General features: G+C 40.5%; 1 protein-coding gene across 2 annotated transcripts; it reads left to right on the plus strand.

Moving 5' to 3' along the window:
* The first annotated feature begins 11 nt into the window (after positions 1-11).
* On the plus strand, positions 12-27859 carry LOC136784197 (uncharacterized). 2 transcript variants are annotated; one of them, XM_066744722.1, is made up of 3 exons: positions 12-568; positions 25445-25969; positions 26221-27856. In XM_066744722.1, the coding sequence occupies exons 2-3, from the start codon at positions 25504-25506 to the stop codon at positions 26406-26408; spliced, it is 654 nt and encodes a 217-aa protein (XP_066600819.1). In that variant the 5' UTR covers positions 12-568; positions 25445-25503; the 3' UTR covers positions 26409-27856. The 2 variants fall into 2 exon arrangements, with proteins under 2 accessions (XP_066600819.1, XP_066600820.1); XM_066744723.1 differs by lacking the exon at positions 12-568 and adding an exon at positions 21831-22331 and having other exon boundaries at positions 26221-27859.

The raw sequence follows: 27859 nt of genomic DNA on the forward strand, positions 1-27859 counted from the left end.
TTCATTGACGTTCCAGCCAGCCAGCACCGACACCGACACCGACACCGACCAGTAAACAGAGATTCCGGAGGCACGGCGTGTTCCGTTGTGTGTTGTTCGTCCGCTGCTGCCCGAACGAGTCTCGGGGCTCGCGTTGACCGTGGCCTCCTGCACGCTCTTTCGCCGTACATCCAGTATACCCACCGTGGTGAACATCCTGATATATAATATCGGTTGCCTGTGCCTATATAGTGTTTTTGCACGACCAGTTGTAGCGATTCTACACCATATTCTACCACCACGTTGCTCCTCTCCTGTCTGGCTTTGCCAACTTGGCTGCAGTTCAGTCCTGGACACGGCACGCGCATTACTCGTCACTTCCGTGCGCCTGCATCCGTTCTCCAACTTCCCTCCATTCTCGCTTTCACTCTCGTTTCTCATTTCGTGCCAAGGATTTTTCCTCCCGATAATAGCCGAAGAACAACGAGAAAGTTCCACTAAATCAGGATCAGCGTCTGCCGAGAAAGGGCATCGGTGATTTGCGCCATCCGCACCTGCCGAAGCCACACCACAAAGCCGGTGACTTCCGGTAAGTTTGCTAATTAAGAATCGCACGAGTCCATTAATCCCCTGCTCGCTTGCTTTGTCTCTCTCTCTCTCTCTCTCTTTCCTTCCCAACATCGACCAGCCTGTAAACTATTGTCTCGAATCAATGGACCTTCGCAAACCTGTTTGCTCTACACCACGCTATACTCATTATTATACTATCCTACGCGAAAGCTAATTTCAATCCCTCCGCGCTAAATCGTAAATTTGCTTGCATCAAAATTCACGTAAGCTGATTTATGAACTCTGATTCGTTCATTTCGATATATATATATATATATATACTTGTACGTATTTATATACTTACCGATCGATTGTACGGACAATAATTTACTTCACGCCAAAAAGGATTCATTGTCAACGATTTATCGAACACTCGGATGATAACGCTCCATTCGAACTGCGCGATTATTTATGCGAGCAAGATTCGAAGGAATATCGAGAGTTTATAAACTATATTAATACGAGAGGTCGTAGCCGAATATCAATAATGGGCCGAGCGATTTCTGATTATGCATTAATCATGTAGCATGAAATCGTAAATTCAGATGTAACAATGCGTAATGCAAGATACTATATTACGATATTTCGCATTTGCGTAATCGCCGCAAATATCAGCTGTTTGTTTTCCACTGTCCGCCGCCGCTTGCCTCTATTGGAGAACCGGTGTGGTGTGCGTTCTCCGATTTGACCAGAAAGAGAGAGAGAGAGAGAGAGAGACTAAGCTCCTCGAGTGTAACACGAAAGCACAACGTATTAAACGCTACCAGCTCTACCACGATCTATCATTATCCTCGGTCTCTTTTAAAACCTCACCTTCGCTTCCTTCAGTCGCAGAGTCAGCAAGTTTTATGCTACCGCCGAATCGCTTAGCCGACAAATTTCGCTTTTTTTTATTAGCGCTCGACCGGCCAATTTTCGCATTATGTACAGTCTAGATTCTTTCGGTTACGCAATTAGATCGGATAAAAGTAAAGTCTGGTTCTCCCGCGCGCGACAAAATGCTCAGCGACCGACTTTCCTGATGACGACGATGTCTTTCGGACGAGGCGCGCGCTCGCTTTCCTACATTCTGGCAATTCGTAATTCTGCTTTCACGAATTACATGCTTGATTATATGTAATCCCCTGGCGAAGCACCGCGATGAAAGTTGCAGGAGTCGTTTGGGAACACTACGAGAGATCGAGGCATGGAAATTGGAGTACGAGCGTTCAGGCTGCGCGTGAATTAGAAGGTATATGGTGGAGAAACGGAGATGGATAGATAGATAGATTAATATAGTGAGCTAGGAAGAGGACGGAGGGGGGGGGGGGGGGAAGGATTATGACGAGAGAGTCTATTATCGGCAATCTTTGGATCTTGATAGGGGGTTTACTTATCCTTGAACGAATAAATCGAGGTCGTTTCACAGGTGACTATCGATGCAACCGATTTATTGCCGGAGGTCATCGTGACTCGGAGAAAAGAGAAAAGAAGAGTCTACGTGCAATGATAGATGTGTGTACGACGTTTTCTAATATCCTTTAGCCCGAAGCGTCCCTAATGCATCCCCCTTTCTCCATTCTTCCACATTCACCTCACCGATCTATGCACTCTCTTCAACCGTCAAATCTTACAACCGGACAAATAGAGGGCGCGACCTTAATGACACACACCATCTCCACCTTAGCGCCACGATCGTCTTAATACACTATTTATCTTTTTTTTGTCCGCATGATTCCAGATGAAGTCACTGTCGTATCACCGCGATAATGCTTCCAGACATTGGATTGCAATAACGTTCCTTTGTATATAGCTATACACGAGCAGTCGATAAAATAAGATTTTTATCGAGCGGGTCGATTTACGAATCTCCTTGTGTATCGCGGAAAGGAAGCAATGTCTGATATTGCCGCATGACAATTGCTATAAACCAGGATCGATCCTAATAACATTTCGCAAATAAGGATTTACAGCTTGTGCACACACACACATATATATATATATATAGTTTGCTAAAATTGGAAAGCCCTGGAATATACAAAAGCAGTGGACTTTGAAAGGCAAGCGAAGATTTACACATTTATCGCGAAGCACAGATAAGGATCGTGTGACAGTTTTACGGTAAAATGTTTACTCCAAGCATAGTTTACAGCTTCTTTGAGGCATAGTTCTATTTTTATTAAGCGAGCATTCGTACTTCCGGTTTTCGAGACCGGCAGACGTGGCGAGGAGTCCTCACTATCGCTGCTAGCTTCGCTCTAGCGTGACCTCTGACCTGGAAGAGTACACGCTCTGGCGATTTTAACCCGATCCATTGTATAGCCCTCCCCCCTCCCCAATTCACCTAGCAGTACAACCGAGCGCCAATTTACTCCCCAAGGAAGTTGAAAAGGAGAAGCTGTCGCTCCAACACTGGACAGGATTTCTCATTGGTTGCCCAATATCCTTCCACTGTCTCTTATTCGAAGCACAACTCATTCTCCATCCTCCGACTGTCCTAGCTCCCCCGATTCGTCGCACTTTCAAGCGACATTTACCGAAACGAATCGGCATTACCCCACCGTGACCCTTCACCTAACGCTTATTCCGGTCTGCCCTGCATTTTCCCTACCTACTTTTTCCATCGTCTCGCGCGTTTCCCAAAAACATTACTCCCGCTCGAACGATGCCACGTGTTGAAAACTGCACGGGGAAAAAGGGCATATTTTTATATATCCTCGTGATGGCCGCGGAAAGTTTCACGTGGGGTGTCCTTCGACGACCCTATATAAGGTCACGTTGCGTCGGGTTGGCCTTTAGGGAAAGGTCAGAGCGGGGTCAAACGGTACCACGCTGTTAGCCATTGTTAATCGATCGACCTCCCTAGCTTGCGATTCAACCTTAATTAGACGCTCTCCTGCCTCTTTTATTTCCATCAACCGCGTTACAACTTATTCCCTATAATAATTATACCGGTTCAGGGTCACCGCGGATCAAACAACGACGACATTTAAAACATGTATGCTCACACACACACACACACACATACAGTAGTTCGATGAAAACCTTTTATATAAATAGTCGACGATAAATTATATTATTATTTATTGTCGAGGAAATAAATAATCGACTGATTAAAATGTAAAAATTTCATTCGGAATGGAAATGTTTGACTCGCGATTAAACTCGTAAATATCTAGCTTGATTCATAAATTTTCTGCGTTGCACCATCCAGGATGTAATAATGGTGCGCTTGCAGCTTTTGCTCTCGACTTGGACAGCGTGTTTTTTCTCAGCGTCGTCCTTCGAACAATGGAATTTCTTCATGGATTCTGTCAGGAATTCGATCGCTCCTTTTTGTCTCCTTCCTCCCCTTTCTTTGCTTCGCGTCTTTCGATTTACGATACTCCGTTAAAAGGACTTTCAGGTTCCCGCGGTTTGACATTACAGCTTGTCCGGTCGGCCATTTACATGCTTCGAAAGCGTGGAAATTTCCCTAGGAAAGTGACAACCGAGGAAACATCGTAACTCCTTTGACGCTTCATTCATGAGTTACAAGCCTAAGCCTCTTCTGTCTATATATTACGTGTATGCTATATATATACGCCTGCTTTTATACCATACTATAAACTATAAAGTACAAGCACCCTCTTCATCGTTGAGCGATCGACGGATTAATCACACCACCGCGTCATTCAGCTTTATCGTACAATATTAAAGAATCTTTCTATCTTTTATAGTCACTACGTCATCGCGGCGACGTCAAAGTCATTGAATAACCCCATTAACAAATAAAAGACTAAGCTTCAAAGAGCCTTGTGTGATTTTGACTTCCTTCCCTTTATCCTACCACATCATCTTAACTACTCGAGGCGTTAAAACGAACCTTGCGTGGTTTACGAGAAGCCTTTGAATTTTAGAAATTATTATTTAAACATCTGTTTTATCAGTAGACTTTTTTTATCGTTGTATACTGGTTCTTCTCGTTATTTTCGACAGCTTTAGAATTGGGCGTGTTACCGAGCGAGTATAACGATGCCGAGTCAAAGTCTCTGTACTTAAAGACCGAGAGTTCTTTCCGTTTCTCCTTTTTGCTCTTCGGAGATTTCTATTCGCTTTTTCCTCGTTCGCGGTTGGACGGTACGGAAACAAAGACTCTCGGCTGATTCAAAAGTACACTTATCCCCATAAGTGTGGAGAGGGAAGGAGTGGTGAATGGGCGTGAAGGGACAGACAGGGATGAGATGGGGTGGAAAGAGGAGGAGGGGGTAGTAAGTGGTAAGGATTTACAAGAAGATTGGAAAAGGAGATGAAGAGAAACGCCACCGAGAGGTGAAAATTGTCGTTGCTGAAGTAAAGTTGGATTTAATCGACGGTCGATTTCCGGTAGGTCGCATCGATTATCCAATTTTCGTCTCGTAATAGGAACCCTACAGGGATTCACCGGAAATTGGTAACAGCTGAATGCTGACTCACCCACTGGTCAACATACTACACTTGCGGAGAACATCATCACTCTAATTAATACTGATCCGAGTAAAGTCCTAATCCTGTCCCTCCTGGGACATATAGAAACATTAATTTCACCATTCCCCCTTCCCCCTCTCTATTCGCTCTTGTCTTCCACTTCAGTTACGCGTTCCTGCCATGGATATATAATGACCCGTGATACGCCCAATTATCGCACGTGCTTAGGTCCATAAATGTAATGGAAATAATTTTACATTGATATATTGATGTATGTGTAATCCGAGAGCGTTGTAGATTTAGGATATTGTGAAAAAATGTAGTGCTTCCTTCGCTCAACGAAATTTTTCTTTCGGGTAAATGGAAAGAGGTGTTTGGCGTCGGAAAGATAAACGCAGACCGGATGAAAGGTTGGCTGAAAGCGGTTTTAGCTGTTGAGAGACGGAAGGAAGAAAGGAGAGCAGATATACATATATATATATAGAGAGAGAGAGAGAAAGGGGGGAGGGGGGAGGGGATCAAAATAGCCAGTAGCAAATGGTTTTGTCCGCCGACAGACGCAATACCTTCCTTTTCTACTTTTATGCTTTCGCCTGACCAACCTGATACATAAGCTAAAAATACGTCAGATCCTGATGAGCGAGTGAACGTAATCTCGTAATCCCCTCGCAATCCCTCGCGCTTTACATTTAATGACACCTTTTTCAAGCGTGAAAGCCGGTAGTAGTCCATACACGCGGGAAAATAAACCGCGAATTAAATCTGTGCCGCGTACGCAATCGATAATTTCATTTCCCACGCATTTCAAGCCACAAGCGTCGCTCTTTTACAAAAACATTGTTCCATCGATTCCGGCCAACGCGTGGTAATTAATGCGCCATAAACAAGATATAAGGCGCTTCCTATAATTAACTGCAGCTTCAACTCGTCTCCTAGCTCCTATGTATATATATATATATAATATAAAACACCGCGAGCTCTTTTCTAGAGCAATACGCAACATTTATCAGAGCGTAAATGTTATCTGATTCCGATATCGTAAGATTTCTTCAATTATTCCTATCATCGGTCATTAAACTATATCTTCTTCTGTTCGCTAAATTCACAAGCCCTAGTTATAAATGATTAACTATGTTAATTATTTGCTAATTTTTAATGTTCGCAAAGTTACTCAGTTTATATCACGAATAATCGTACCGCGCACCTTCTGAATTTTGCGCAGTTACATTTTTCCAGCAGGATTCTACGAATTCTTCGAGTTTCACGAGTGGAGTTTTCCCTGCAAAGCATTGCGAATGTTTGGCAATGAAAGTTGGGTGAGTTTGTATTATACGAGAATGACTTTCCAAGGTAGAATACAAATTAGGTATGAGGGTGGAATAGAAAAGTTAGATGTGGGTATCGGTGGCAAAGGTGTTGCGGTGTAGGGACGGTTAAAGTTTCGCTCCCACGAGTGGAGAGCATCATCAAGCGAGTAGCGTGATTCTTGTTTAGTGTTTAGTCTCGCCAGTCTTCCCGCTCACGTCTCTTATTTTACCTTTTTATTTTACCTCACCTTTTAATTCCTCGCTTTTCCCCTCTTTTCCTCGAGCTATCCCCCTGTAGTCTCGTCCCTCCCAACGAACAATTTCCCTTTTCTTCCCCCCCCCCCTCTCCTTCCCAAGACAAATTTTTCCTCTCCTTCTCCCCTCCACTCTCCACATCGACAACACTAACGTAAATCACGTTCTATATACAGTCCGGAGCACAGAAGCAGAAAGTCTTTAACGTAATTCCGAATCCGGGATTCACGGTGCAGCTATATGGGGCTTCCGGCAGTCAAGGAATCTCGTGATTTCTTTGTCTCCCAGTCCTACACCAATCCATGCTCAGTTGCTCCACTTAAAATCCCCCGAAGCACGCGATCTCCCTGGCTAAGTAAGTAAGCCGGTTCTTCCAACATCTTCCGTATTATATACTTTTGACATTTGAACTAAATTTTTCGTCAGCTTTGCACTATTTATCTATTTTTATTATATTGCTTCAGCACTCCCTGTATTTATTTATTTTTTTTTTTATTGTTATTGTAAACAGTGTATACATTAAGTGTTACGCTATAAGCGTTTATAGTCTTAATGAAAAATACAGCAAGAATAAAGGCGGTACAGAAAAGGCCTAATGTTTCTCTCAGCCTCGAAGAGCCTCTTGCCTCACTATCATAACGACGGGTTTACTCTTAAATTTACGACACTTTGACACTACAGGAACGAGGAGCATTGAACCGAGGACTGTTTAAGTTTTTAACGAATTGCTTTAATCGGAAGTCAATTTAGCGTGGTTACGATTGTATCGTGCGGTTGAGAAATGCGGGTGAGCAGTTTCGAGAAATCAAGTGTATATAAACGTACGTATAGCTTGAGAAGTTGACCAGTAGCATTTCACAGGACAGGGCAGTAGCACCCTGACCGCTAGGCAATTACGCCTGGCCCCGTCTCTTTTTCTACTTTTTAGCCTCGATCACTGACGATTCTCACCCTCCCCCTCCCCGCACCACTATCCATATACTTTTCTTATTTCCTCTCATTTTCCTCTCTACCACAATCTTCTCCTCCATTCCCCCAATCTCCTCCCGGTTCACGCGTGTCCAATATTATATTTCTCATCTCCTACCCCTCCCCTCCCCCTCCCTCTGCCTCCTATCAAATCCTCCCTCCCTTACATCAGCTTAGTCCTTTTTTTTATTTACTTTCTCACGTCTCCGTTCCTTTTCCCGATACATTTTAGCTCGTCTCGCTTTTGCACCGGATCACCTTGGTCCATCGGCTCTCGACTTTAGCTCGCTAACTACTGATCACACGGGGAGATTGGATCGCAGAAAACGCCATAAATGCATCCGCGAATACCCGGGACACCGAGGATACCCACGGTACAAAAAGAAGCAAAAACCGTCCGGAGAGGCTAAAAAAACAAACGAAACAAATGATTCGGGTCTGTTGCGTCCTTTTTATACCGTCCATGTTGCCATTTGCTCGTGTACTTTGCCTTTCTCGTTTCGGCCGGGCAGCCAAAAATAGTCGTGTATTATGCTCACCTTGAACGAGCGAACCCGCGGCAAAAACAAGAGACGCTTTCAAAAGATACTCCTCTACACGCGCTACCGAAGTATAGTATATATGTACCATACTGTAAACACCTCGGCAAATCAATATTACTCCTCATTATCGTTATTACCCCGATGCATAAATACCTCCATTAATATTGACATTGAATTGAATAATAACTGAAACAACTCGTAAAATTATACTTATATAATTATCCTCGCTGTCTCCCATTAATACGATGATACTTGGAAAAACCTCTATAGTTTTGATTAAAATTACTCCTTTTCCCTCAATTGAAATATAATCACTTGGCAAAAATATTCACTTATAGTCACACTGTAAATAGAATTTTTCGAAGCATTCTGAAAGGGAGACGATGCCAATTGTGATTATCATTTTTTATCTCTAATCAAATAGTGGATTTTGTAGAAGAAAAAAAAACTGATATCGTTCGTGGAAGCAGTCGAAATCGCTATCGTTCCACACGATAAATCTAGATGGAGATTGAAAGTTGCGGAACTTGTGTCAATATAATTTAGTGGGTAGTGCTCGAGGAGGATCGAAGTTTAAAGCTCCTCCCGTTGGAAAGTTGGAAGGATAGGTTATGGGAGAGAAGCATATATCGTTTAGAGATTACAGGTCGTTGGAGAATCGCAGGGTAATCCTTCGTTACCATTGCAATGGCGCCAGTTTATACTTTGCTCGATCGAAATAGAAACTGGTGGAAATAATTGAGACGATTGCAATTTCTTAAATGTTACTACGGGATATCCTTGTGAGAAAGCCGACCGCCTGACCGGTGCTAAGGCCTGGCCGCCTGCCTGGGTGGGATAGCTTTGATTCGCCTCGCCTCGGTTCGGTTCGGCTCGGCTATCGAAACACATGGGAAGATATACGGATTTCGCGCTACTGCGAGCTATCCCAAGAGCAACCAGTGGAACAAAGAGAAACTACCGGACACATCGGGATCTTGAGTAACCTCGCAAGATTTCGTAATTCCACGCTAATGCAGAGACCACTGTCTATATACTCTATACTATACAATATAGTAGAAGCGTATATCGCTTTTGTATTAAGCCAGAGTAAACATTCAATGAAGATTAAGGGTGTGTGAGTGTCAACAGGTATCAGTGCCCAAGGCTCAGAACCAGATAACGCAAAAACTGCGATTAACCAGAAATTGCATCTTGACTGTGAAAAGTTTGCTAAAATTCATGCGAAATGTTTAAAGCTAAAGTCAATATTTTTGTACTTAACAAAAATAAAAGATTTTTTCTATATTATTAAAGGTTTTCTATAGGGTTAAAAAAAGCTTGGGTATATTTATAAATAATAATTATGTAAATATATAATAGAGATCTTGATTAGAATAGAGTAGAGTTTGCACGAGTCCAATGCTGTAGAATGAGAGTCGAGTGGTTTATGGGTTTGCAGGGGCGTCATTTATGCCACTTACTGTAACTCGATTCCATCGAATTATCTGGCAGCTAAATGCACTCGCCGAACTTAAAACGGAAAACGTTCGTGACTGGTGAAATGAGTCGGGAGCATTTCTTCGCTCGGAGGAAATTGCAGCTTCCCCATGGAGTAACTCTTTGTACACGTTACACATAAATACGTGTGGAAAATAAAATTGTGAAATTATAGAAAAATATTCGAAAAATAATTTATTGCTCTTTAGCGAACAATACGTTACGAACAAATTATGATTTAGCCTAAGAACGAGTTGTCTTTAATTCCTATCTGCAGTATATATTCGCGTTACGAGCGATACTTGGCCGAGGCATCATTAACAGTAATCACCTCACTTTAAGTACACTTGTTGCGAGCTCACGACAGTCTTAGGAATATAATTACGAAGGTTCAAGGAAAGGTGTTGATGCTAGCTGAAAATAATGATTTTAATTGCGGTTTCGAGTTTGCACTTTGAGTCTCGCCGGATTATATATACTAGTTATACATCTTATTATCAGAACTTTTTCACGAGCTCTATCGTATCTTTTATCGCAAGAAAATATTAATCTAATGGAAGGCACAAAAATTTTTGAATTAACGGATTTTTTTTTACAAATTGTTATCACGTTTACCCTAAAGAGCTCCTCTCAAAGAGTTGAAAATCTTTGCTTGCTTTGAAAACCGAGATTCCACAAAATGGAGAGAAATGAGAAAAATAGAAGTATAAAGTGAAAAAGATTGGAGGGGGGGGGGGGTAATGAAGTGTTAAGTAAGAAGATTAAATAGATAGTGTTAAAAGGAGGCTCGTGTAAGAAAATGTAAATTTCTATTAGGGGAGGGTTTATAGAAAAATCTAATGAGTTTTATATCTATATAAATGTAGAATATATTTATGGGTGGACTCTGTAACATATTAATTTTTAAGCTATACGCGATTTTCCTTCGCATTTATAATATGATATAATATAATATAACATTGACGAGGACCGGCAAACGCTGCGTAAGATTAAACATGCAGAGACGACGTCGTATATATCTTTTTCTTTTGTAGCGATATCGCATACAGCTTGCTGGATGCTGCAGGAAACCGTTATGCAACCTGCAGTATATAAACCGGCGGTCTTTCCTCGTCCAGATTCCCGTTGCCATGTCCTCTCGTGTCGTTCTTTGCCACCAGCTCCCCTTTCCTTACCTCCAATAGGCACACGCACGCAACACAAACACTCCCCTTCCCCACCCCACCTGTATTTCTTCATGTATTTTATTAAATTATATTAAGTATACTCTTCTTTCGTACATTGATGTTTATTTTTCTTATGCATTACCTGGTTTCTTGCAACTGACAATATTTATCAACCCATCTAATACTCACAAACGTTTAGCAAATGACTGAAAATGAAGTTTTCTCGTGAAGAAAATCAATTTTCTATTCCTTTCGTTAATTGTTTGTTGTTTTTATTATTATATATATATGTAAAAATTTTTTTTAATCCTATATACTATCAATCATTTCTGCCAAAACTCGACTCCACAACACATTGTAGAGCATCATCAGTTTTTAATAAATCTTCGTCGATAAAGGTTAAAAATGTTTATCCAGAGTAAAACAGAAAATGAATAAAAATACTTAACCACGGACGCGTCTTGAGATCATTTGGAAATGGCGAGTGACCGATTTTGCTCGAGTGAGAATCTTTGCTGCGAAACCGGAAGTACCGGCTGGTTAAGCGTAAAAATGCGATTGGTCGGCTTTAAGGGACGTGTATGGTCAGAGACTGTTTCCCATCGTTGGTTTCTTCGTCGAGAACCGCCTGTACCTGCCGGGTAGATCCATATCCCGATTTCATCGCAAAAAACCACCCAAGTACGCAAGAATCTCTTTACTGCTTCCCTACGATTCATTAAAGGAGATACTATGCGTACAAATCAATTTCCTCGTGAATTTATCATTCGTTACACTCGGGAAAACAAATTTGCCCGCTTTATAATGGAAAACAATTAACGCTGCTCTATATATATATATATATATATATATATGCGCAATGTAGTTCAGTGGTAAAAGCTTGTACGAATCTTCATGGTCAGACTTAAACCTGTGTTTTACTGCTATCGGAAGAATTTTAACGATTCGAAAAAATGGAGAATTTTTGAAGTGGGATTTTGAAATACTGTAAATGGCAATCACAAATTATACACGTGATCCGGAGACGCGTTGGCGTTATTATGGTGGTCGTTGAGAATGGGGAGGTAGGAAGTATACCAGTCTGGCTTGTTCTGGAAGCTGGCAGGTCCATAGAGTCCAGCTTTATCCGAGAAATACGACAGTCGTGCTTTATTCTGACGACAGTCCCATCCACGCTCGAAGCTTTTCGTAAACATTTTCTTCTCCAAGCACGTTTGAAAATCCGTCAAAATAATCGTCCTAACATTTTCCCATTTGATAGTGTCAATTAACGTCAAAATTTTAAAAGACATTATTAATCCAATAAATTTGAAAAGATAAGACGAAAAAAATTGTATTTTTCTATAATGTTTCAAGGCCACACGGTTTGCGATGGACTATATATTTATAACCAGATGTCATTTTTTTCTTCTTTCAAATTAATTGATAAAAATGTTATCGAATATACTATAAAATATTTGCTGATAAGATTCCAAAAGTTTTATTTGCGAAATCCAAGTAGCAGAAATACAAATTTCTAGGATACTCCGAGTGACCTCAAATAAGGACGAGATGGTTGACGAATTAAAATTGATAAAATATGTTGCAGACAGAGATATGGGTTTGCAAGGTGAGATAAACATATGAGAAAAATAGTCGTTCTGTAAATTATATTTTAATTGGAAGCAATTAGGAAGATAATGATGACAAGTGTAAATAGTATATGCATATACGTATATAAATAGCTGTTGGCAATTTCGTAGCTGGGGAGGTTCGGCGTGTTGGATTGCAGTTTGAGTAACGCCTGGAATCGGATTAACGAAAGATCGATAAAGCCGATTAGATTTGCCAGCGTGTAACTTGAGGCAGAGAAAAAGGGTACACCAGGGCGCTGGTTCCAGCCACAATATCGTCCCGATCGAGAAAACCGGGTGGGAAAATAATGTACGCGCGTATAGGAATTCATTCCATCCCATTCAGTGGAATTTTTCTTCTCGCGGATTAACTCTAACCGATCTAACAGTTCATTAGCCGCTGCACTCCACTGTAGCCTTGAACAGACTTTCTTCGCTTTATTCATTAAGATTCTGCAAAAATAAGTTTGCTCTCGGCACATCTGTATACATATGGTTACAATAGGTTTAGCAAACACTAAGAAAATGCGCGTTTCGCGTATAATATACGTTGCGAATGAGCGCACTGTAAATTGGCCCGATAAATTCATCACGATTCTCAAACCAACTGACCGGAAAATCGTCATAGTTAACGTGGGAAGAAACGATTCGCAGCAGTAAAATAGATAAAAACGGACTTCTTTCCACTCGTTAATGTCGACTATTTGCGCAAAGCATCTGTGCAAAAAACATTGTGCAATTCATGCCAGATTTCATTAGAAAATCCATTTTGGATCGTCGAGCGAACCTGTAAAATAATCAAGGGGTGAGATTTTTGCGAGAATAACTTTTGCAATAATAAAATGTGATTAGTCCTCTGTTGCAAAGAGCGGCCGCAGGATTTTCCTAGCACTGGGAACCAGCGGAATAAATTCTAGGAAGTCGGAATGAGAATTGCCAGTGTGCCCGCTGAACGAACGGTACCTCGCAAAAGTAGTTCTGCAGGTGCTTGGTGTATATAGGACTTTATCCTTAAACACTTCCATTAGCTTCCATTATTTTACAATCTGGTCGTTGCTCGATTCACCACTCTAACGTACATATATAACTTTTTTCCTCTGCTCCTTTTCTTTGCAGTCAATTCTTATCGGTGTAATTTGATAAACAACAATTTTCGTAAAAATTGACCGAGCAAGTTAAGCAAGTCTTATTGTATATAGACAGAAGCAGCTTCGGCGAGTCGTGTGTGAATTGCATCGAGGAATAAATACTCGGTATTTGTACTTGACCCAATTTATGCAGAATCAGGCCAAGTTTTGCATTAATGTCCGAACGCTTGGTTACTTTCTCGCTTTTCCATCGTATCTTATGATAATGATATAAATATCGCTATATACTCGCGAAGACTCTTTCCATTGTAAAGCTACTGACACTATTTTCATGGGGGGAATCACACGCGGTAGAGTGTGTCATCATAAACCAATCTCGAGCTGTGTGGAGAGAGAATTTGCTACATTAGTTGGGACGAGAGATAAGGAACGAGAGAAAGAGGAATTATCCTTGGCGAACGTTAAATTTTCATCGAGTACAATTAAATTCGTATCGTGTAACAAAGGAAAAGAGAAAGGAAGCTAGTCTCTGCACAATTGTGTATATATATATATATATATATATATATATATATAAAACGACGCGGCTGCAATGTCGAGATGACGATTGGCTATATTACAATGCGATAATTATCGAAATATTCCTTATTAAGTAATCATCGACAATTATTAGAGAATAACCGTAGAATATTATTGGTCATTGTTGCGAGTGCTATGAAACAAGTGAAAATCCCAATAATTGCACTGAAGCAATTTATATTACGACGCGCCGCCGTAGCCAACAACAGGCCTTAACAGGGATTGGTCGAATGTTTGCAAAGAAATTTGCGTGATTTATATAATAATATAAAGTAAGAAACTCTAATGGTGGTTAACGGAGCTATATCGCTCGTATCGTGGAGCAAGGAGCTCGATGGTAATATAATGGAGAAGCTGACAAAAAATAAACAGCGGAAGGTGTTATCCTTGATAATCACGCGAGCTGGTAGGTATAGGACCGTGTCTCGAAGAACCCGATCCTCCCACTTCTCTCGACAACTTAACTCCACTGGCCCCAGCCAGCTGACTCACTAACACTATCGCCAACCACTGTTGCTATCCGCCTCGAATCACCCAGAATCATCCAATCATCCCTCCCTGCACCGAACGAACACTTCCACAATAAATATACATAATCCTAATTCACTCGAGTACCTTTAATTTTCGTCCTATGAAAATTTCAACATCCAGAAGCTTCGTTAAAAGTACAATTTCAAAATAGCCTTTTAACCTCCTCAGCTTCGCGATTTCTTGCTCGAAGCTGCAGATGCATGGACGGTGATTTCCAACAAGAGTAAATTATGAGCAAATCAAGTGGAAACGCGTGTTAGGCTTGACAGAAAAAATCATTGTGCAACGCATGGTGCAAAATAATTGTAAAGGGTTACAGGAAATAACTGTGCGTATACCAAGTATTATTGAACGAAGGCAGACTGCAGTAAGGCAGTAGAAAAATTTCGAGAAGCAATTGAATGAGTGACTTTGAAATTTCATGCTTCTCCTTTAACTCGTGGAAAAACTTCTCTTTTCTTCCAGCACGAACGCACTATTTGGCCAATCGATTACCAACGGTAAATAAACTACAAGTGCTCGTCTTTTTGATAAAGACTAGAAGAGATCCTATGAGAAAATCAAAAATCTGTGTGTGGTGTATTATTAATCTGTTTAATACTCCCATGAACTGGACAAGCCCGTGACACATTGATATATTAGAATTGTAATTTTTAACGCGATGCAGATGGAATTATTTGTTAGAAAAGAATCAATGTACACGATTGAATAAATCGGTATAATTTCCGACCCGTATCCATCGTGCAAATACACGTTCACATGTGTACCAGGGACTAACACAAAAATTCCGGGTACACAATATTTGATAACAGGACTACAATGGAGTACATGGGACAATGCAGAGTGTAACGGCAGGGACACAAAAGCACTCGCGTACATGCCTTGCGTACTTATGCTCTCCAAAGCCTCTACACTACGTTTACAAATAAATTCCATGCAGCAAATAATGTTTATATGTTTTTTGCTACTATTGTTATACGATGTGAATTCGCGTAAAATGTGTGTTCTTAAATCTTCCATACCTATATACGTGACGCAATCGTGCAATTCCCTCTCTCTCTCTCTCTTATCACTCTACGCCATAAGGAAAACTCTCGACCGATAGAAAATATGTATAAATATGTATGTGTGTTTTACATTATTACGTCATAAAAAAGTATACGACTATCTTCGCAGAGTAAATTTTAAAGAATCTTCTTTAAAAATGATCTAGGGGATTATATATAAAGTTCAAAAGTCAAAGGATTATCGCATCTGCATGACTAATTATTAAAAGGGATTATATAAAGTTGGTTGGGACATAGCAGTGGAGTTTCGCATCCTTTTTAGCGAGCAAATTCGAATTGTCAGTGCGCTTACTCAAATCGTCACGTTTATGGTTGAACGGTTCTCTGTTACCCGGAAGGCGGTGCAAACTGCAACGTGGGGTCCCTCGTTTCACTGCGATCTATATGTAATATTATCAAAGGTAGAGCGCGCGGATTTAATCTTTTATCTTTCAAACGCCGTGTCACCCGGTGCAAACTTTATTAACACTTTACTTGGCAAGAAATTCACGCTTAATGCTAGCTTGAAAACCTTTAAAACTGAACCGCGTTCTCCTGCAATAAGACGTATAATGATATTTCAGACATAAATCAAGAAATTCATTGTATAATATCTGATTTGAAATAATAGCAGTTTCATAATGCTGCTATTTATATAGTCTTTGGAATTCTTGAAATACACATAATCAATCATTGAGCAATATATATTCTCTTATCCATGCACGTATCGATACTATATAGCTTAGATGAATCGTTCTTGCCGTCCTCTTGACTCCTGCTTAAAATTTCGTCACACTGACAAATCATTTGAATTATCACGATTTTTAATAGCGAAAAAGCCGAGGTGTCGTGACAAAATAAATTTCGTCGATTATAATTACACGCCTGAGGTGATCATCGTGAAACCAGTTGCATGGCTTTATTCGGAATAGATATTTTTCTTCTCCGTTGCGATTAGATAAGTTATTTTCAACGGTCGCGTCGGATCGAATCGGTTCTCTCGTTAAGATTTTAGCACCCAAAGCTAAACCGATGTAGAAAGTGGTACCACATCGAGCAACTGCAAAATCGACCTCTGGCAAACAGCGCAGAAACAAAAGAATTCCGCTGAAACGTAAGAAAACAATGATTAATCAATCTTGTTTTGACTTCCGCCAGCTTTTTCTCTTTAATTTCTTCCATGACGTATCGTTCGCCGATGATAGAGCTCGAAGAAACATCGGACGAGTCGCTTGGCTTACATCGAACAAGAAAGTATTTTTGCATCAATGACGGATGATGATTTTCAAGGACCAGTTTTGGTTGCCTATCATAATGCACTTTGATCGTTCAATGCCATATATCCCCCTGTGGATATTTGATCGTTTTATTGTTATTCGAGAGAGTGCATTAATTTTTTTATTAAATAGTATGCATAGCTGAAAAAACGTGGACAATTGATCGTAGAAAATAAAGAAAATTGAGTAAAACTTAAAGCGCTATACATAGTGCCTCGTTGAATTTGTCCTCGTTAGCAGTGGGTCGCTTTTCAATGGAGCAAACTTGAAAGTCAATAGAGATAATTGTTAACCGAACACATATACAGAGGCGCACACACGCAGCACGAATCCTGCCTACGGGTGAGAGCATCCTATTCCCCCACACACATCCATTCTTTTTATTTACCAACGTGAATCTCGTTACGTTGCGTTCCATGAGAGTGTTCGGCCAAGTGAATGAAATAGTTTCAATCGACGAGAACCAACGAGTGAACGTGGAGAACCAATTTATTCCGGACTATTCATTAAAAAAAGAATCCCATCGAAATATTCAACCGAGTATCACGGTAAAATTCTATACTGCGTCAGTTAATGACAAACTGTGGGATGTTTGGATAAAACGTGTTAAATTATTGGTGTTTTTTTTTGTTGTTGTTTTTATTAAATTAGCGTGGTATAATTGAGTAAAAATTTGTATAATGAAAGGGAGTTTATTGGTACTTCCGGTGGGAAATGATGCGGGGGTCAGGTTTGATCAGCTATAAAAAATGAGAGAAGAGTTGGTTGTACTTTTCTCTTATGTAATGTTGCTTGAAGTTTCTGCTCGGTGTAGCGTGGAGGTACGGCGAGCCGCCCAATAGCATCAGCTCACAAAACGAGGAAAGTATTGTCTCACGCGTCAGACAACCTTTATTCTGCCCCTCCATTTCAAATCCCCTCTCCCCCTCCCTCTCTTTCTATTACATCCTTCAAACCCCACTACAATTTCTATCTCTTATTTATACTAGAAACCTCGGAAGCAGCTCACTGTGAAGCATCAGTCTCATTTTATCCAGATTTGCATGTTTAAACTCAGTGCCAAAGACAAATTTCACTCGAGTCTCGTTCTCCCCGGTAATGCTACATTATTTCTCCTTCTTGCCATAAAATATTCTTCAGCGAAGAAGAAAACATCGTATGAAGGATCGCGAAGCTTTTCTTTTACTTCTCTGAAGGATCCTTCAGTGTTGACTACCGTACACTGTACAGTCAATTCAACTACTCGAGGCCTGAAAGCTTCCTCTTCGGAGAAAAGGAGATTTTATGCAAAGTTAATGCCCTTATCGAATTTCCCATGAAATATTCGCTTGCAGCTGAATAAGGAACTGACCAAAAACCTCCAACCGGCTCGAGGTATTGCTTACTCACCTCATAACGCAAGAAATTTTCTCACGTTAGAGCAGCTGAATATCGACAGTGGAACGGATATTAATCTTACTCTCAAATTTTTCTTAAGGGAATTGTGCGTGTAGAAAAAGGCGTTTGATGGACAAATCGATAGCTCGCTCCTCTATAATATTTCGCATAAATTGAAATCTACTCCGTGAATTTTTCCCCTATGAATTTTCTTCTCAAGGACCATAAATAATTCTTTAACAAAAAGCCGGAGCAAAGCTATCAGGAGTTTTTTCGAGAGCGAGGAGCGCGTGTCTAAAATTACTCAAGTCGTGTCAGGGGAAAAGTTTTAATTTTCGTTGAAGCTAATTGGGAATTTAGGCGTTTCGTAAATGAAAATGTGGAGTGTGCTAGGCAGGAAGTGGTGTGAGGGAGGAAGGAAGGAGAGGGGGAGAGGGAGAGGAAGAAGGGGGGAATGGGTCTTACATGGACGCACGTGCCTCTCCGAAGCCGCTGTGCTAAGGTTATAACCTCCTCACTCGACGAGTGTCAGGACTCCGAAGAGCCAGTGGCGTTTCGGCTGGGCTGCTTGTAACACGAAGAAACCGGTATTAGACTCAATGAGAACTGGTTCGTGGGGAGAATATGATGTCACTTTCGTCTTGGTGGCTCGCGGGCTTCGAGCCATCCTTCGCTGTAGAAAGAACAAAAAAAATGAACAACAATACGCATCAAGAATATTAACCGAGTCTTATCGACCGTGACATCACGCTAACCAGTCCTGCTTGTATCAAAGTTGCGTAAACATTGACAAAACTGCCAACAAACGAGAAAACATCTCTCCCCGAGTTGAACATTACAGAAACTATCGAGCATCATTTTATTGCTCATAAATATCAGAGAAGACAACAGAGATCAATAATGACAAATCAGTAGATTCATTTTAAAATAAAAACACCACTCTAAGCACTAATTGCCTTAAAGTTGTATTATTCAGGAATTTTACATAGTAATATATTCATGCTTGTAAAATCATACGGTGCATTTAATTCGAGTAAATCTCTTTTATTCGCTTGTATCACCTTGAAAATCGTAGGGGAGGGAAGAATTAACGCGTGTTGTTGTGCGATTCAAGGTATATAGGGTAAGCATAAACACTGTCATCTTCTTGCAAGTTTCTGGACAAAGCAATGTTATCTCTGTGAAAAATCGCTCTTTCCTGTCCATCCGATGAATCGAGTTACGCCTGTAATGATTCACAAAGGATGGGAAAGATGGAACCGTGTACGTGTAAAGCGCAAGCGTGTCTTTTCCTTTAATTTTGCTTCTCGTGCCTGTCGTTTGTAAGATTAATCGGGCTAATTAACGTAAGACTCTTTGATCCCTCGGCGAGAAAAGAATAGATAGAAATAAAGTATAAACCTAAATATAGAAATAAGGAACGGTTGCTATGGGATTTGGAGTTGGAAACTATTGGAGTTTCGTCGGTCGATCGTCCTTGGATGGGAATCTTCCGTTAGGCGTTTCGACTAGTTTACGAGAAACCAGTCTTGGATGAGTTCGATTGAGTTTTATTAAGCATCGCGAAAAGTTCGTTAACGTCGAGGAAGAAGGAGAGGATCGCATCGCATCGCTGGGATGTGGTAATCGTCTGTCAGTACTACACGACTACACCAACGACGGATCCTCTTTCTGTTAATGGCAGGGTAGGAAGGGACGGAGGCAAGGATGGTGGGGATATTCACCTTTCACCCTGAGTAACTGTACACCGAGGAAAGTCGGGGAATAGGCTATAATAATACCGACAACAGCGAACAGCAGCGCGACTATAACTGCCTTTACTTTATATCTTATACTACATAGCATATATACCTTGCGTGTGTTACCTACCACTCTATCACTAACACATCACTACTACTATTACCGCTACCACTTCTGAAGCTATAGCCCAGGGGGCACTAAAACTCTGCAAACAATTCACTTGACTCTGCTGAAACTTCTACCGCTTTGTCAGACTAATTTTTTCTATTTTTCTCTCCTTTTTTTTTTTATTAAAACTAGATCAAATTTTACAAGTATCGCGAAGAGCATTAACAGATTAGAATCATATTTTTATTTAAAATCTTTTGGAAATCACGATGCTTGATAAGAAATCTCTTTGAAATTTCACAATGGTATTCTATCAGTATATTCCAATGTTTTTCATCCTGAAGAGAAATTTGTTTTGCATTTCAGAGTCGGATGAGCACTCGTTTCCCGTTCTCCGTCAAATTTCTGATTTTCGTGGTTGATTCTAATCCAAAGAAAAGTAACCGAAGCGCAAAAAATACTTATGTAAGGAACACTAACCTGCTTTCGTTTGTTTTATACGCGATGATTCTTATTCCTCGTGCAATTTCGCGCTTTATCTTGAATCATTAATCGGGGAGAATTGTTTACGGTACTGGAGGTACAATTATACAATTTACGAGTGGCCAGAGAATGCCACTGGACTTGTGCAAACTTGCATCGAGCTATCGGCCCGTGGAATCTCCATGATTGAAATTTTCATTTCCTCGCCCGCGCATCTATATCACTCCTTGCGAAATCCTTTTAACTGCGGAACAGTAATCAAATGAATGTGCGCAAAAATTACTGCGATTTCGAACGTTGCGTGTTGCTTGGGATGAAGGCAAACCATAACAGAGGTGGAAACCATCAAGACAAACATTCATTAATATCAGGTGTGTTTCGTAGGTGGATGAACGAGCCTGTAATCTAGCTATCTTTCATCGATTCTTCTCTCTAGATTAGAAATAATTAAGGAGACCCTATATATTGGATAAAACACATCGATCGTCAATTTTTTCGAGCACGTTACTACAGGCAAGAGTGTACGCCCTCTGACTTTTTTCCATTTTGTTCCTCGTATGAAAAATTGGAACTTTATTGGCTAAAACTCGTAAATCTATAGTTTTTCAGCTGCACAATTAAAGAAATTAGAATAAATTAATAGAGCAATTTGAAATCGATAGCAAAGAGACGACCACCATTTGAACGTGTGGAAAAGTAGAAATATATTTACGTTACGGTATAAGTTAAAAAAATAATGATTCTCGGCACACAAAAATGACTATGATTTGGAAGGTTACATGTTGCACGAGATGGCCGGAAACCGAAAGAAATAAAACCCCTCCAAAAATTCTTTAATATCGGATCCCTTTGAAGTTTAAAACAAATGAAGATGTAATATATAAAATAGAGATGACTATAGTACCTAATATATAAAATTGAAAACAAAAGTGCAGTAAGCATGCATTTGATCGAAAAGCTGGAAAATGGCAGATATACGCGTGCATATTATATATAGTATGTTATAAAATAGTGATTCAGCGTTGCGTTCGTGGGCGTAGGTGTAGAGGAAACGGAGGGGGGGGGGGGGGAAGGGTAGACTGGGTCCCGAAACGAGAAGGGTTTTGCTGGGTTTTGCTATATACGAGTGAGGCTTCGTGCTTCGTGTTTCGTCTCGAATCTCAAAGTGAAAGTCGCGCTTTGACGCTCGTCGTGTTTCGATTCAGTCGTGGAGCGTCCACCAAGCTAAGCGGATCGCAACTTTGTTCATTACCGTTCACCGTTCACCACTAGCAGCAGCCTTGAACCGGAATAATGGGTTACCATTGAGAATCGAGTGGGAACCTTCGTGAAACGTGTCGATAGTGTCAAAAGTGCGATGAAGGTGCATCGAGTTTCAGCGTTATTCCACGTTTAATCTCTCATCGTAAAAGATTTTTTTTTCTTCAAAGTAAATCATCAGGTTGAGAGTTTGGAGGGTTGCAAAATTTTACATTTAGCAATAAGTGTGCCGCTGTAGATTGGAATTGAGGAAATGTGCCGATTGTTGGTTTATTTATAGAAGGATCGAAGCGCGAAGTTCTCGACGTGAAACGATCGGAACGTACATACATATATATATAGTATATAGAAGGGGGCCCTAGGTACGGATCGTATCGATCATTTCGCCCCTGGAGACCAGTCCCGCTAGCTTTTTCAATAGCAGCCCGTATTATACAAAATACAAGGCCTGATAAAGTGATCGCGAGTCCGTACTTCGCTCGACCTCGTATACTAGCGGTACGTACATTTATATATACATATATTTATATACTTGAGAGACATTGCGTCGTGATACCCATGTCCAATGTGACACCTACGTACACGAATACACGTAGGAAACGGTAGCGAAAAAATCATTGGTTTGCCGCAAGTTTAAAGCAAATCCAATTGTATTTCTCCCACAAGTATTATAACGTACCGATCCACGGCTCTTACGGTACATTTTATACTTTCTTGGGCCGCACAGACCGGTTTTGCATAGAAAGAGCTAATCAAATTTTTCTACTCACACGTTTCTAATCAATAGCGCTCGTTAGCGGCGCTACAACCTCGAGCCGCTCGTTTCGACGAACCTTCGACCACCAAAAAGACGATCAGTTTGACGCAATCCTGTATCATCCATATACCGCGCACGTGTAATATAAGACCAAAGAAAATTCTACTTACGTTGTTCCACAGAAAATCAAGTTTTTGTCATAATTTTCTTACGCGAATTACAAGAGGTAATTTTGCTTTGTTACACCTGCATGGTAGAGAATACAAAGCATTCGAATAAAAAAGGAGCATGAGGTGTCGTAAGATAAATTGTATAAAGAAAAAATAAGGCAGAGACTCCCTTGCGATTATAGATTACGCGTGTACATCCGGTTCCTGGATCACCAACAGATTCGACTTGATTATGCATACAGGTACCACGTATAGGAGACAGCAGCCTGGGGCTAATTTGAAGAAGTTGGCGAAACAGACTATATAGCAATCGTATTACCGTGACGCGAAGAACGCGAACGGTGCAGCAGACTTGACAAAGACACCCCAGGCGAGACCTTTCACATTCCCTTGTCCCAACTCATTCGCTCTTTCTCTCACTTCTTTTCTTCTCTCTTCCATAACTATCCACGCCTTTGCTCGCGCGAGCCTCCATTATCGAAAACTGCCATTCCACAAATAGAGCTTGGCCAACACTCGAGCGTATTAATATCCTCGAGATAAAAATTCATTTCGACCTGCGATATATCTGTAATAAATTACAGCTGTATAGAAACGATGGCTTTAAATCTTCGATAGGCTAATAATCTTACGTCACACGAGCGATATCGAGACAATGGATAAGTTGAATATATTAATAGAGGAAACTGGAGAACGCTAGGGGGGAGGGGAAGAGGGTAGCCAGGTTTTATATTGCAAATGATCGTTTAATGCAAAGGAGGATATTCTCGATGATCAATCCCACGGTAATCAGAACGATTACTTTGTTGTTACGTTCGGATGGTGGATATTGAACCTGATTAAGTGGCGCGCGCAATATTATCCATCTATTGGTGAATGGAGACCACGCGAGTGTCCTATAGAGTGCAGAAGCATTGGAGCCTGCAACGATACGAAATATCCGAGGCCTTCGACCGTACCTGACGCTTGACAAAGGATAATTAATAATTGTTCACTTTCCCTGGGCATGCGAGCTATGCGTTGTTCGGTGCAAAACGGAGTACAGAACGAACCTCGTCGATATTTCTTAACGTCACTCGCACTATATATATGTGTAAATATATATATAGTGCGAGTGACTGTGATAAGTGATATTGAAAAACGTTCGAACGTGGTAAAATAAAATCAGAGATTTTTACTCGGCCCACGCCACGAAGAAGCTCGAGACGCAATCCATAATCCGGCGAGTATGTCGCTGCTCGTGGACTGGAGTGTTCCGAGAACGAGACGCGAATAAAAGGGATCCCTCGCAGGATATAAATAAAGCCTTTTCACGAGACATGCACGGATGGGAAGTGCACCGTGCACCGAGTAGGCGAACTGGCGAAATCCCTTGGGAGTATCACAAATTCCATCGTGGCCCACGCCGCACGTTTTTAGTTTTACTCGTATAACAATCCTTATCTCTTGCTCTCCGTCTCTTTTTATCGCTCGAACACAATTGTTCCTTTTAATCACTCGGACGACGCTCCACCACAGACGCTAAAAATCAATATTTCATCAGACCTTTGTGCGCGAAAATCGTTCGACGATTGTCATAGACAGTTATTGATACTGTCTCTATATCAGAGTCTTTTTTTTTTATTGTATATAATAATAAATTCTATTACTGTTTCATTGTTCATCGGTGGTTCTAAAGGATTGTTTCTGTTAGTGTTATAAGACATATGTATAGGTTGGTAGTTGACAGTATTCCTCTGGTTCAACGTTCCTCTGTCGGCACAATTAGAAGGAAAGACCGATATCCATCCTTCGCAGTTCGAATTTGTTAATTATAAACAGGTACAGCGAGCCGGTTATTCCACACCTCGATGATTTTATTCCATGCTTAAAGTAGCGTAACCGCCTTGCACGCTGGATAAAACTAGGAGATGCAACGGGATTTTGACTATTATTTTTGCCAGCGCCAAGCTACACTTTAGCACACATACTCGCATCAATAATTTTGCACAGGTTTTGCCTGTGGCAAATAAACCATTTCAGTCATCGGGAAGGATAGAAAGAAGAAGAGTATCGATTGAATAAATATACAGGTTATATATGTAACTACTGCATGGATCGTTGTTTCTTCATCAATTTCATATACCAAATTATATTCTATAAAAGCTGCACAATTCGATGTTGTATTCCGGTTTTTACCCCGACGAATAATTCGTTTCTCAAGTCAGCCAGAATGTGCAGCGAGCGAATTTTATTTGGTCTGCGAGTCAATGTAATTAACCGAACAGTCAGTCATTGTTCGCTTCTCATCTTCCAAAAGACTATATACTACCGGTACCGCTCGGCATGTGAGATCGTTCACAGGCTATCGAGCAAGTTTCGTTGCACAGGAAGTTCTGCCGAAGAAATTCCGCAGCTGTCGAAATAATTAGCATAATTCTACGGAGAAGGCTGAATTTTATCGAGGCGCTAAAACGATATAATAAAAGCATAAAAAAATTGAAAAGAATAGGGGAATTTCAACATTGGTTGTGTTTTCACCGACCACCGTACAGTTTTATTATCAACGGAAATCAACGTTTCACTTGGGAGGGGGTGATAGGGTCTTTATCTGATCAAGACGATAGATCAGCGATTGAAATTGAAACTGTATAAGAAGTGGCGTAGAATGGAAGCGAATAACAAAGGCGATTCGTGCGTTTCAGGTGAGTTATCGGTGGATCTTGAGGAAGCCTGGTTTCCGGTGGAATCTCGCAGAGAGGAGATGGCGAGGCAGCAGACAGCGGACCGTAATATTCCTCATCTGAGGGATATCTTCGGTTTTGGCAGCAAGTGGGAGTGCTCCCGGGTCCAGGCAGAGGAGAAAGCACCTGGTCACGACAGCGCCGTATCCGTCGGTTCGACCTCAGGCGAGGAAGAGAGCCCGAGGCACAGCAAGAAGAAGAAGTCGCGACGTCGCGATAACAGCAAAACTTTGACCGAAAGCGACGTTAAGCACCTAGAGAGACACTTGTCCATGAAGAAAACCATACGAAAGAAGATCATGCGTGACCTTCAGCAAGCCTTCGTCGAGGATCCAAATGAGTTCAGAGTCGACGACATCCCACCTGAGCAGCTCAAAGCGGAAATCAACATCCAGAGCCTGAGTTTCGGTACCCCCTCTCAAAAACAAGGACGCACGCGTGGCAACGCGGAAAACACGTTCCTCGACATGCTACGTGCTGGTGGTGGTAAGACTCTTAACCATTTTATTTCAACCGTTTCTCCTGTATCCTCTTGTATTATTCCTCGCGCGTTTGCTTCGTAGAAATTATTACATCTATTTTTCACAAACACGAGCTTATCGCATTTAATCCGGCGCACTTCGATAAGTAAAACAACCACAGTTTTAGTCGAAGAGATACTACTATGATTGTAGTTTTCTCTACAAGAGATATTTTTGTCGGAAGAGAATTTTTACGTGGGTTGTTTGTTTGTTTAGGTTTAGAGAAGAATGGGAACGATGACAGAGATTCGGGCCACGGTGGATCGCCCACTAGGGAGACTCCTAATGTGCAGGACACGGACGATGAGTCAAGCTACCATTACGATGCACCTGCTGCGACTCCGACGAAGAAAAGCACAAACTTCTGGAGACGCTTCACTATGAAGAATCGCAATAAGCGATAGGCGTAACGACAACTCCAACTTTCCCAACATGGAAAGATGGATTTATCCATGCTTACATTTTTATCTCTACAATCTCACAAATTTATTAATTATTCAAGCAGAGCTTGCAACTGTGATATAAGTAAAGCTACCCCTCCCTCTCCCCACCCCACTTATTCCCAACCTTCTCCTTACAAAACGAACATCGCTTCAGAGATTTTTCCATATATAGGTGTTAAGCAGTTTCCATGATCAATTGAAATGGTACAGGACCAAAATCAAGACCAAACTCCCTTGGTACAAGATGTAACGAAAATCAGATTATATCCTATAGACTATTTAGCCAGAAGCATTCGCGAACAAAGCTTTCACTCGGTCGAAGAATGACATATCCGTATAAGATACAGATTATTCTTTTATATTCTAAAGATAATATTTTGTGCTGCGACTTTTTACCAGGTTTTTATAATCAGATTTTTCAAAGTGCTATTATTAACATTTGGAAAGTTTTTCCAAGCAAATTTTTCTACGTATTTATATATAGTCTGTGAGATTATCTATGGTAGGCTTTAAGTGTCACGGAAACTTCTTAATAACCTGTTTTTGATATAATACATTATCCATATACTATTATACTTGTAGTAACTAGAATATTAGAATTAAGTACTTAATTATCTCTTAAGATCGACGTAATTATTCCGACAGAGATCTGTATTCACTTTTCAATTTTAGCAGAGATCCCCATGAAACATTTCTATCGAATGAAATATTTGATGTAACAAAATTTTTATTTTAGGCATGGCTTTCATCCCCGAGTAATTTAATAAAATGGAGAAATGAATACCGATTCTAGCGCTTAAGGGTAGTAGAACCGTTTTCTTGTCTTTTAGTAATAAAGATGAGAAAATACCTTAATGTGTAAGATGGATGCATTTGCATTTATTTAGATCGTACTTTCATGTACATTATTAGTATTAGCTAGTCAACATAATAAGGCTTGTATACGGAGAATATAACGGGATGTATTTACGTTTTTTTATAATATTTGATTATACATGTACTATATTCTGTAAAAAAGTGTATTGGATATTATCATACCATTCAATGATCTGCGAAAATTTATGATTTACCCGACTTGCATAGGCTTGTCTTGAACAAATTAAGAAAAGGCATTGCAAATTTTTCAATATTTATTGCATGAGCTATTGGTGTTACGAAAATTGCTATCGTTCCTATTTTTAGAGACATTTTATTCATATTGTAGACACCTTCGATAACGTCAATAGCAATCACTCATTAGATATTTATTGCTACACCTGTACTCTCTTCTTACCATCTAATATTTATAACTGTATGGACAATTATTACTCTAACATTAAATGCAATGCTATCCTAGTTTTCAATGTATCTAGCTCAAAACTATGCTCTTGTAAAATCAATTCAAATATTATAATAAAAAATCCTCTAAAAAT

This window comes from Prorops nasuta, unplaced genomic scaffold (assembly GCF_024137725.1).
Source record: "Prorops nasuta isolate Cenicafe-Biocafe unplaced genomic scaffold, Cenicafe_Pnas_1.2 PNAS00050, whole genome shotgun sequence".
Taxonomy (NCBI): Eukaryota; Metazoa; Arthropoda; class Insecta; order Hymenoptera; family Bethylidae; genus Prorops; species Prorops nasuta.